General features: G+C 41.0%; 1 protein-coding gene across 2 annotated transcripts in view; it reads left to right on the forward strand.

Annotated features, from left to right (window-relative positions):
- LOC110505037 (large neutral amino acids transporter small subunit 3) overlaps window positions 1-12,508 on the forward strand; it is a 44,091-nt gene that overhangs the window by 27,366 nt on the left and 4,217 nt on the right. For both annotated transcript variants that reach the window (XM_021583980.2, XM_021583981.2), the window contains exons 6-11: window positions 7,382-7,474; window positions 7,645-7,778; window positions 7,995-8,110; window positions 8,211-8,357; window positions 8,482-8,517; window positions 8,591-8,708. In XM_021583980.2, coding sequence (XP_021439655.1) covers window positions 7,382-7,474; window positions 7,645-7,778; window positions 7,995-8,110; window positions 8,211-8,357; window positions 8,482-8,517; window positions 8,591-8,708 — 644 coding nt within the window. The remainder of the gene's footprint in view (window positions 1-7,381; window positions 7,475-7,644; window positions 7,779-7,994; window positions 8,111-8,210; window positions 8,358-8,481; window positions 8,518-8,590; window positions 8,709-12,508) is intronic.

Genomic DNA, 12,508 nt, shown 5'->3' on the forward strand with positions numbered 1-12,508 from the left:
CACAGCCATGCAATCTCCTAGACAAACATTGGAAGTAGAATGGCCTTACTGAAGAGCTCAGTGGCTTTCAATGTGGCACCATCATAGGATGCCACCTTTCCAACAAGTCAGTTCATCAAATTACTGCCCTGTTAGAGCTGCCCCGGTCAACTGTAAGTGCTGTTATTGTGAAGTGGAAACATCTAGGAACAGCAGCAGCTCCGCCGGGAAGTGGTAGGCCACAGAATCTCACAGAACGAGAACTCTGTGCAGAAGCACGTAGCGCGTAAAAATCATCTTACCGAGATTGCAATACTGACACAAACTGCCTCTGGAAGTAACGTCAGCACAATAACTGTTTGTCGGGAGCTTTATGAAATGGGTTTCCATGGCCGAGCAGCCGCACACAAGTCTACGCGTTGGCTGGAGTGGTGTAAAGCTCGCTGGCCATTGGACTCTGGAGCAGTGGAAACGTCTCTAGAGTGATGAATCACGCTTCACCATCTTGCAGTCCGACGGACGAATCTGGGTTTGGCAGATGCCAGGAGAACCCTACCTGCCCCAATGCATAGTGCCAACTGTAAAGTTTAGTGGAGGAGGAATAATGGTCTGTGGCTGTTTTCCATGGTTCGGGCTAGGCCCCTTCATTCCAGTGAAGGGAAATCTTAACTACAGCATACAATGACATTCTAGATGATTCTGTGCTTCCAACTTTGTGGCAACAGTTTGGGGAAGGCCCTTTCCTGTTGACAATGCCCCCATGCACAAAGCGAGGTCCATACAGAAATGATTTGTCGAGATCAGTGTGGAAGAACTTGACTGGTCTGCACAGAGCCCTGACCTCTTCCCATCAAACACCTTTGGGATGAACTGCAGCAATGTTCCAACATCTAGTGAAAAGCCTTCCCAGTAGAGTGGAGGCTGTTATAGCAGCAATGCAGCAATGGGGGGTCCAACTCCATATCAATGCCCATGATTTTGGAATGAGATGTTCATCAAGCAGATGTCCACATACTTTTGGTCATGTGGTGTAGGTCATTCCTGTGCTAAACACACATGTTTCCACTGACCCTGGCAGTCCAAACAGGGATGTCGTGCTTGAAGGACATGTGTTAAATGTGTGCTTTATGGGCTCCAGTCAGAGAACCAGTGGGAGTATCTCCTCCTTCACACACACACACCATACAAACAGACAGGTGCTGAGACGCTCTCACTGTGCTGTACAGTTAGGTAACAGGCAAACGTTAAGACTGGCATTTAACATGGCTAGAATAACTTTACTTTGACGTTTGTAAGAGATACTAACTTTTCTCTGTGTGTTTTTAGCACATGGCCCCTGGCATTCACAAAATCTGCCAGAGATCATCCTGGGGTATCTGTAGCGTTACACATTGTCTGCAATGCCAGGATGGGAAATATTTGCCTTCTAGGAATCCATCAATGAGGACGGGTGTTTCATGTGTCTTTACTGGTCCAGTGTCGTGTCGGAACACGGCCAGGAACAGCCTGTTGTTGTGCCAGACCTGACTTCTCTGACCTGACCCTAGGGAGACCTCTAGGCTCCAGCAACACACCAACCTGGTGACAAAAAGATCACAACTTCCCCTCGCTCACACCGTCACGTTTCACTTTCAGTCGGCACGAGTACTACTGCTCATGGGAAGAAAATGTGTAAAAATATTTCCCTAAACTCTCAGAGATTCAGTTATGCAAATAACTTCAATGGGCATCTTGACTTGTTGAAACTAATGTTAAGTTCGTGCTGCAAGATTGCTCTGTAGTCTGCACTTAATAAGTAAATGACTATCATAGGGATCAATTTGGTATGAGATCCTGAGCATGAAGAAATTATCATAACTTTTTTAAATCAAGGGACATTGACACTGCACGTCAGTGTCGCTGTTATTCGTTTACGCATCGTTGATGTATGGTTGCTGATAGTCTGCTGAGAATGGCCTAGCTCATGAACTCTTATTGAATGTCGTTGGGTCTAAAACCATTTTTAATGATGCTTCCATCCTTCTGTGTCTATGACATGTCTGTTATTAACTTTATTAAATGATAGGAAGTCGTTTTAGTGTGATACTTACTTCCCCTGCCAAAGTGATACTGTAGGCCTGTTTTACTCAATAACTTTGTGCCCTCTGCTGTTGAAATTGCATTACTGCAAGACTTTTAAAACAAGACTTTAAAAAAATATATTTTTAAATTTTTTATTTTTATTATGAACACAACAAATACAACAAAAAAAGTGTATATATATATATATATATATAACAAGAGTACATAAACCTAACAGAGGGGTATTACATATCAAGCTTTATTTTCAATTTGTTAAATACTTTTAAGGTGCGTATTGCTATTGTTTTTACATTTACTGATCATTTCAAAATAATATTTAAATTCTGTCTTAAATAATGTGAAAAGGGGTTTGTTCTCTGCCCACTTCATTTTATGGATAAAGAATCTTCCATGAAAGAAGCAAATTAACAATGAAAGTTAAATCAGGGTCTATATAATTTGGTTCAAAATAAAACACTATCAGTCTTTCAAATTAACAAATGTTCTTTTAACTCACACCAAAATCTTATGACATAAGAGCAAAATAAATGGTCAAGAGTCTCTGGGTCACAATCACAAAATACACATTTGTTATCAATAGCTATTTTAAATCTGGTGTATAATAAAGGTCTATACAGGGCAGACTCTATGAATGAGTTTGTATAATACTTCTTTCACCTTATTAGATATACAATATTTACCAGATAACAACGAAACTTTCAGTTCCAGTTCACTTGTCCTAGGGCTGCATTCCAGTACAGTTTAGCAGATGGAATAGTAACATATTGACATAGTTTTCCTATATACATGTTATTACATTTATAGTTTAAAATGTCAATTCCTTCTAGTTGTATTGAGGCGACAAAATCCTCAACAGTTGCACTTGGAGTACTGTTATATTCTCCTAAAAGAAGAATAGCACCTTTAGGGACCGCTCTAACAACAATTTGATACTCCTCAGGAGTGAATGTAACATTGTGTGTTCTCATAAATTCTGGATAATCATATAGTTGTCCATCATTATTCAATAATTGTTTAACCCAAATAATGTTGTCAAACCAGTTCTGGAAAAACAGACTTGTTTTTATATTTGTCTTTATTATTCCAGATTGTATACCTATGAGGGGGAAAATTGTTTGTACATGAGGTTCCAAGTTAGAAGTAGTTGTTTATGAAAGTTTGCACACTTAATAGGGATTTTACCCATATCAAAGTTGCATTTGAGTAAGAATTCTAGACCAATTTGTTGGAATATTAAATTAGGGATGATATTCCAGATGCAATCCTTATTTCTTAAATAGTTTTGTATCCATTTAATCTTAAAGATTATATTAGTGGATTTAAAATCCTAAACATTCAACCCTCCCTCACCTTGGGGGCTACATATTACCGCTTTTCTTAAATAATGAGATTTATTCCTCCATATGAAGTTAAATAATTTAGTATCAACCATTTTAGTTACTGACAGAGGAACATCCAAGGCAAGGGAGGTATAAACTCATCTGGACCTTCAGAATGATAAAAGTACACGTCCAGATAAAGAAAGATCTCTTAATGACCAGGAGTTAAATCTCATTCCAATTCTACAATGGGAAAGAAATATAAGTTGGCCCTTTCTTTCTGATCTTTGCTAACTGTAATACCAAGATATGTGATCACATCTTTTACAGGGATATTACATACTGAGTTTAAGTCGCATCTTTTCAACGGAAATAATTCACATTTCCTAATATTCAGAGATAAACCTGATACATGTGTGAAGGCATTAATACACTCAATAGCTTTCTTGATTTCATTATGATATTTATTTTTTTAAATGGTGGTGTCAGCCAATTGTGAACATTTAATCTCTGTTTTGTATCTGAATACCCCTAAAACTATCCTTATTTATATGAAGTGACAACTTGTGTGACCAATAAAATAAGAAAGGAGAAATTGGGCATCCTTGTTTAATTCCACGTCTAATGTCGAATCTTTGAAGTTCCATGGGATAATTTAACAGAGCTGTTACTATTATTGTAAAGTGTCTTAATTACACTTTGTAAATATTGACCAAAACCAAAAAATCAAAGTCTCAAAAAGAAAATAATGTTCAACTGTATCAACAAATAAAGCTATCTTCCATAATGGGCTCATTGTCGTCTATCAAGTCCAATACTAGTAGAATATTACATATTTGTCTGTCCTTCATAAAACCAGACTGGGTATCATCAATGATTTGGTCAATACCTTAAAGTATTTCTGCAAAGATGGATGCAAGTATCTTTCCATCATTGTTCATTAATGTGCTTGGTCTCCAATTTTCTAACATCATAGAATCCTTGTTTGTTTTGGGTATTACAGAAATTAGGCCCTGTGTCATAGAAACAGGCAGGACCCCAAAATAAATTGCCTCCTTAACATTAAATAGAAATTCAATAATATCCTCAACATATTTCTAGAATTCACTGATAACACCATCATTCCCTGGAGATTTGTTCTCTTAACTTGCTGATACATTTATGTCAGATATGTCACTAGTAGGACAGGCATTACTGGTATAAAGGTTACCATAGAATTCTGAAACATTTTGAAATATCTTTGGGGTTTTCATTTTCTTTGCCATCTATATTGAGCTTATGAATAGATGTAAATTCAGAATTTTTCTTTCTAAATTGTAAAAGTATTTTGTATTTTTTTCACCTTCCTCCAACCACCTCCTCCTTGATCTTACAAATGCCCCTTTTGCTCTCTCTTCATACATTGGGTCCATTTCTAGTTGTAAAGAAAATAACTGAACCTTCTTCTTCATCAAGGTCCTCCATGGAGATTAGAGAGAAACTTGTTAAGGAAATCCTATCTTCCCTCAATCTTTTAAGTTCAGCAATTTCTCTACCTCTCTTCGTGGCTGTTTGTCTTATTTCATACTTCATTAATTCCCAATATTTCCCATAAGACTTAAATAGTTGGGCTTTCCTCCAATTGTCTTGAATAATATCTTTGGCATTCATCTTGAAATGATCATCTTCCAACAGTCTACTATTGAGTTTCCAATAACTTCTGATCCATTCATATTTAAAGATAAGAATATAACCAGTAAGAATTGATGGTTCAATTGATACCCTGACTACAGAATTATCTAATGAATTAGAAATCAACCAGAAGTCAATTCTTGACTGTCTGGACATGTCCTTGTTACTCCAAGTGAATTCCTTTTTATCAGGACATTTAGATCTCCAAATATCTACTAATCCAAGACCAAGACATAGGTTATTAAACTCAGGATTAACTATGCTGGATCTGTTAGGAGGGGGATATCTGTCAATCATCACATTAGATAAAGAATTAAAATCTCCACCTAAGATAATTTTGATGTCATGAAATACACCTATAACTCTTAATTTCTTCTTCAAATTCTTTAAATAATATCCTGTTGTTTTGTTTGTTGTTGGATGCATAAATATTCCCTAATAAAAACATTTCACTGTTGAAATTTACTGTTAAAATTAACCAACATCCAGAGTGGTGAGTCTTACTACTGATGACCTTCCCTAAAAATGCACCTCTTAAAATTGCTATACCTGCAGAGTGGTTGTTGCCATATGATAACCAGATATCGTTACCCGATTGATTTTTCCAAAAAGTAAAAGTCTGCATTAAACCGTTTGCAATACAGGAAAATAGCCTTACGCTTGAGTAAATTACAAATACCTCTGACATTAATTGAACAAAGAGATAAAGACAAACTTCAACCAACAACCTTGTTATGCTAATATAAGTTATTCCTAAGGATATGTAACTCAAAAGGATTTCCATCCCATTATTAACCTCTCCAAAAAAATAAAAAAATAAATTGGTCATAAAGTTACCAAAGTATTCTTACTCCCACAAGGGGGAGACATTGTCTAGACTTTACAATAAGCAGTTATTCACCTATAGTTAGTGTTTAGCTTACCAGTTCTCAGGTCAGCCTTTTCTCATTCAAGTGTTTGTGTACATCTTTATAATAAAAGGCTGCTTTTCACCTGGTAATCAGTTTTTTGGCCTGACCGTTCTGTCTGAGTTAGACTCTGGCTCTCACTCAAATGTTCTGATTTGGCCACATTTCTTTCCCATCGATGATCACTCTTGCACCGATAAAATGCAGTTTTCCCTGCCTTTCGAGCTGCAGCCACAGTTTCTCTCTTGTCACTTTGTCTGCTGAGGTCAGATCCTCTGTGAACCTCAATATTTGCTTGATGAGGAATTCACAATTCTTCGCTCGCCTCCAAAGAAGATCCCGTGTAGATCTGTTGGTGAACCGGATGAGGGTTGTCCTCAGTCTCTTGTCTTGATCCTTTAGTCTACCCAAACGATGGACGATGTCTACATTTTCCTGAAGTGTGGCTTTTGATTCGGGAATGACAGCTCCACAGATGTCAACAACTCTGCATTTGATGTCCTCATCCGTCTGCTCTGGAATTCCATGGAGCCTCAGGTTCCACCTGCGCTGGTATCTCTCTGCCTCATTCACCTTTTGCTCGAGTTCAGCCACCTTCTTTTCATTTTCCTGGCAGATAACTTCCACTTTCTTCATGTCACTTTTGAGGGTTTTCACTTCTCCAAAGATAAAGACAACAGATTTTTTAATGGCCTCAATTTTCATCGTATTCTCCCTAACCATGACCTCCAAGCTATTTGCCCTTTCATCTATCTTTGCTGTCAAAAGCATTACAATATTGTTTTGCATCTCAAGAAGTGACACACCCTCTTGGCCTCATCTTTTTCCCCTGGGGCTTGACTGGAGTGCCTGGGTCGTAAGGTCAAGGGGACTGGAGGGGGCGCAAGTTGTGAGCATTGTTGTCCGTGCTCACCACATTTTCATCACCTATTGCAGTATTTCCCCCCACAGTTGGATTCTGAAGAGTACCCAAAATCATGCTCTATTTTGTGGTTAATTGTCTATCTGACGATCTCTCTATTTCTTTCCTTTTGGTTCTGGTCGTGGCAGTTTCCATGTACGTTCGACAAGCTAATTTAAAAACGTTTTTTTAAAAGCTAGTTTAGTGTTGTCGCAAACTTCGTTTTAGAGGTGAATAACTTGCAGAAAGTAATCAATTACTTTGGTAAATAAACTAAACCATATTCATACGGGGTTTTATGGCCGTATAAATAATCCAATGGTTATAATTGGGTAAGGAAATCAAATAATTCCTTCAAATAATTCCTTCAGCTACCAAAACTGACCGCTATCTTGCGCTCCATTCTCAAACAAGACTTTACTACTACTGTCTGTGCTCTCACTGTATCAGTGTGTGTTTTATTTTGGTAAAATTGTCAGTGTTTGAGACTTATCCGTAAATATATATTTTTCTCCCTCCAGCTACCCAACATGTTTGGCAGTCTGAGCTCCACCATCATGTCTCTGATGATTGGCTCCTATGCCTCCTCCGCTGTCACCTTCCCTGGAGTCAAGGTAACCATGATGGATGCACGTTTGTCAGATATGAATGCATATTTGTTAGCGTTGTCCCGTAACACTCATACAAATAGAATGCACGTTCAATGACCTTTCCACAGTAAGCCTCAAATATTTATACTCTTCTATACTAATAACACCCCATTTTCCCTTCGTCCCTCTCTAAGCTGATCTATGATGCGGGCGTGTCGTTCCGGGTGATCATGTGGGTGTGGTCGGGTCTAGCAGGCTTAGTCTTCCTCAATTGTTTTCTCAACTGGCCAGTGGAGGCCTTCCCCACGCCCGACGAGGTCGACTACAGGTCATTACAACAGTAAAACAACGTCAGATCACAAAATAATGGCTATTACAATATTATCATAATACTTCCACAATGCTAGAACAAGACAGTAAACTTGATCAGGTTACTGTAGTACTAAGAGTGACAGTTAAATAGAAATACAACAGTTACCAATACTAACATGCAACATGAGGTAATAAACAACTTTCACCTTTGGTTTCTTTTCCTCTTTAACAGTAAGAAGTTAGCGCTGACTTATCTGTCTGGGGACCATAAGAGTGTGGGAGAGAGGTTGAGTCAGAAGAATGGAGGCCTGAACGACTCCACTGAGAAGCTCCCAGCTGACACACAGAGTGAGTCGAGAACACACACCTGAAAACACAACAGCAACTCTTGCTCACAAACACATCCCTTAGACCCATATTAACTGTCTGCCTACCCTCTCTCTCTCAGATGCCATCCCATTCCGTAGGTCGGTGTTCTCGCCCATCTTCCTGTGGAGTCTGGTTACCATGGGGATGACCCAGCTCAGGATAATTTTCTTTATGGGCGCAATGAACAAGATGCTGGAGTTCCTCGTCACTCACGGCGACCCTCACGGTGAGTAACTGACAAACCAGACCCTGCTGGCAGTCAACTGACAAACCAACACACTGTCATGACTGGGCCATATTCCCTCCATGTAAATGTGTTCTAATCAAGTTGTCCTCCTTTCTTTCCTCAGCTTCTGGGAAGTTGATCGTCGAGGCAAAGGAGAAAGGTGAGAGATGTCTCCTGGTGAAAGTGACATGTCCTTGTCATGTGTGTCTAAATGTGTGTTCTCTCCTCTCTAGTGAGTTTCTACTCGTCCATCTTTGGCACCCTGCAGCTGCTCTGCCTGGTCACCTGTCCTCTGATTGGCTACATCATGGACTGGAGGATGAAGGAGTGTGTGGCAGAGACAGAGAAGAGGTGTGTGAGAGCGAAAGCGAAAGAGCAGCGCGAGAATGACACCATGACATTCCGGTGGCTGTCTCTATTGGGCATGTATACGTGAAGTTTTTATGAGCCTACTTGTAAAACGACACAAATTAATTACCTTTATGTGGCATGAACACAACCAGTCATGTTTTCATCTGATTGTCAAACAAATCACTTCATAAGTAGGCTACCTGTGCATGTTCGTCCACTTCAAAATAATTGTCGCATCCAAACAGTGCATGTGCACTCGGACCGTTTGATGAACTGAAATATACATCTGTTACAAAACACCCCAAAGTGTGCTTAATGACTAGGCCTACATTAATTGATGCATTTTGCTGCCAAATTTACCTTTTTTTGTAGACTGAAAAGTTGGTACACCTGAAATGGGTCTGAAACTGGCCAATTTACTAGACTAGGCAACAATGTCTATGAACTTTAACACTCATGAACATATGCAGACTCCAGATACAGCTGCTTAAGATTAAACAGCTAACACAACCATTTAGAAACGGAGCCAATTAATTGATAAAGGCATTGTAAACAGTAAAATATTGGAGATTTGTATTTTACTGCTTGCTCCTGTTGTGTCTGGACTGGCATTAAATGTGAAGACTTATTTTATCAAATCAGTTCTCTAGGTTTAATTATTACGTGATTAAAACTAAACATGTAAACATTAAATCAAATCAAATCAAATTTTATTTGTCACATACACATGGTTAGCAGATGTTAATGCGAGTGTAGCGAAATGCTTGTGCTTCTAGTTCCGACAATGCAGTAATAACAAGTAATCTAACTAACAATTCCAAAACTACTGTCTTGTACACAGTGTAAGGGGATAAAGAATATGTACATAAGGATATATGAATGAGTGATGGTACAGAGCAGCATAGGCAAGATACAGTAGATGGTATCGAGTACAGTATATACATATGAGATGAGTATGTAAACAAAGTGGCATAGTTTAAAGTGGCTAGTGATACATGTATTACATAAGGATACAGTCGATGATATAGAGTACAGTATATACGTATGCATATGAGATGAATAATGTAGGGTAAGTAACATTATATAAGGTAGCATTGTTTAAAGTGGCTAGTGATATATTTACATAATTTCCCATCAATTCCCATTATTAAAGTGGCTGGAGTTGAGTCAGTGTCAGTGTGTTGGCAGCAGCCACTCAATGTTAGTGGTGGCTGTTTAACAGTCTGATGGCCTTGAGATAGAAGCTGTTTTTCAGTCTCTCGGTCCCAGCTTTGATGCACCTGTACTGACCTCGCCTTCTGGATGATAGCGGGGTGAACAGGCAGTGGCTCGGGTGGTTGATGTCCTTGATGATCTTTATGGCCTTCCTGTGACATCGGGTGGTGTAGGTGTCCTGGAGGGCAGGTAGTTTGCCCCCGGTGATGCGTTGTGCAGACCTCACTACCCTCTGGAGAGCCTTACGGTTGAGGGCGGAGCAGTTGCCGTACCAGGCGGTGATACAGCCCGCCAGGATGCTCTCGATTGTGCATCTGTAGAAGTTTGCGAGTGCTTTTGGTGACAAGCCGAATTTCTTCAGCCTCCTGAGGTTGAAGAGGCGCTGCTGCGCCTTCTTCACAATGCTGTCTGTGTGAGTGGACCAATTCAGTTTGTCTGTGATGTGTATGCCGAGGAACTTAAAACTTGCTACCCTCTCCACTACTGTTCCATCGATGTGGATAGGGGGGTGTTCCCTCTGCTGTTTCCTGAAGTCCACAATCATCTCCTTAGTTTTGTTGACGTTGAGTGTGAGGTTATTTTCCTGACACCACACTCCGAGGGCCCTCACCTCCTCCCTGTAGGCCGTCTCGTCGTTGTTGGTAATCAAGCCTACCACTGTTGTGTCGTCCGCAAACTTGATGATTGAGTTGGAGGCGCGCGTGGCCACGCAGTCGTGGGTGAACAGGGAGTACAGGAGAGGGCTCAGAACGCACCCTTGTGGGGCCCCAGTGTTGAGGATCAGCGGGGGGGAGATGTTGTTGCCTACCCTCACCACCTGGGGGCGGCCCGTCAGGAAGTCCAGTACCCAGTTGCACAGGGCGGGGTCGAGACCCAGGGTCTCGAGCTTGATGACGAGCTTGGAGGGTACTATGGTGTTGAATGCCGAGCTGTAGTCGATGAACAGCATTCTCACATAGGTATTCCTCTTGTCCAGATGGGTTAGGGCAGTGTGCAGTGTGGTTGAGATTGCATCGTCTGTGAACCTATTTGGGCAGTAAGCAAATTGGAGTGGGTCTAGGGTGTCAGGTAGGGTGGAGGTGATATGGTCCTTGACTAGTCTCTCAAAGCACTTCATGATGACGGAAGTGAGTGCTACGGGGCGGTAGTCGTTTAGCTCAGTTACCGTAGCTTTCTTGGGAACAGGAACAATGGTGGCCCTCTTGAAGCATGTGGGAACAGCAGACTGGTATAGGGATTGATTGAATATGTCCGTAAACACACCGGCCAGCTGGTCTGCGCATGCTCTGAGGGCGCGGCTGGGGATGCCGTCTGGGCCTGCAGCCTTGCGAGGGTTAACACGTTTAAATGTCTTACTCACCTCGGCTGCAGTGAAGGAGAGACCGCATGTTTTCGTTGCAGGCCGTGTCAGTGGCACTGTATTGTCCTCAAAGCGGGCAAAAAAGTTATTTAGTCTGCCTGGGAGCAGGACATCCTGGTCCGTGACTGGGCTGGATTTCTTCCTGTAGTCCGTGATTGACTGTAGACCCTGCCACATGCCTCTTGTGTCTGAGCCGTTGAATTGAGATTCTACTTTGTCTCTGTACTGACGCTTAGCTTGTTTGATAGCCTTGCGGAGGGAATAGCTGCACTGTTTGTATTCGGTCATGTTACCAGACACCTTGCCCTGATTAAAAGCAGTGGTTCGCGCTTTCAGTTTCACGCGAATGCTGCCATCAATCCACGGTTTCTGGTTAGGGAATGTTTTAATCGTTGCTATGGGAACGACATCTTCAACGCACGTTCTAATGAACTCGCACACCGAATCAGCGTATTCGTCAATGTTGTTGTCTGACGCAATACGAAACATGTCCCAGTCCACGTGATGGAAGCAGTCTTGGAGTGTGGAGTCAGCTTGGTCGGACCAGCGTTGGACAGACCTCAGCGTGGGAGCCTCTTGTTTTAGTTTCTGTCTGTAGGCAGGGATCAACAAAATGGAGTCGTGGTCAGCTTTTCCGAAAGGGGGGCGGGGCAGGGCCTTATATGCGTAACTAGGAAGTTGGGGTACCAAGGAAAATGTTGAGGTTTAGAGTTATCGTTTTCTGAACTACAGTCTTCTATTTAATGAAACTCTTTGGAAATCTGCACGAATCCTAGCCTAAATTATGAATCAGCGATATACAAATTGGCTTATTTATTTACTAACTAAATAATCACACAATTAAATAAAACAAACAGTAGATATTTGGGTTACTACATGATACAAAGAAAAAGTCCCTGGCGGACGAAGCCAATATGACGGCTTGATAGACAAAGGAAAGGGGTGAGGACAGAGAGCGTGATTGACAAATAGATTCACTACACACAGTTGATAATTATATTCATTGAAATGCTAATCTTTTGCACATGAACGGCAGCTCAATCGAGAATAATTGCAATGTATATATTTACGCCCATATGTTGTCTTCTCTGTTGGAATCGCCGGTCCGTCTGTTGGAAACCAGAGACCCTGATTAACTGACTTAACTTCCCCAGAAGTCACAATGTCCTTCGTGGTTGTAGTTTTCTACGCAGCTCTGGATAGTGTCTGTTGTAATGGATATGTC

Source organism: Oncorhynchus mykiss, chromosome 31 (assembly GCF_013265735.2).
Source record: "Oncorhynchus mykiss isolate Arlee chromosome 31, USDA_OmykA_1.1, whole genome shotgun sequence".
NCBI lineage: Eukaryota > Metazoa > Chordata > Actinopteri > Salmoniformes > Salmonidae > Oncorhynchus > Oncorhynchus mykiss.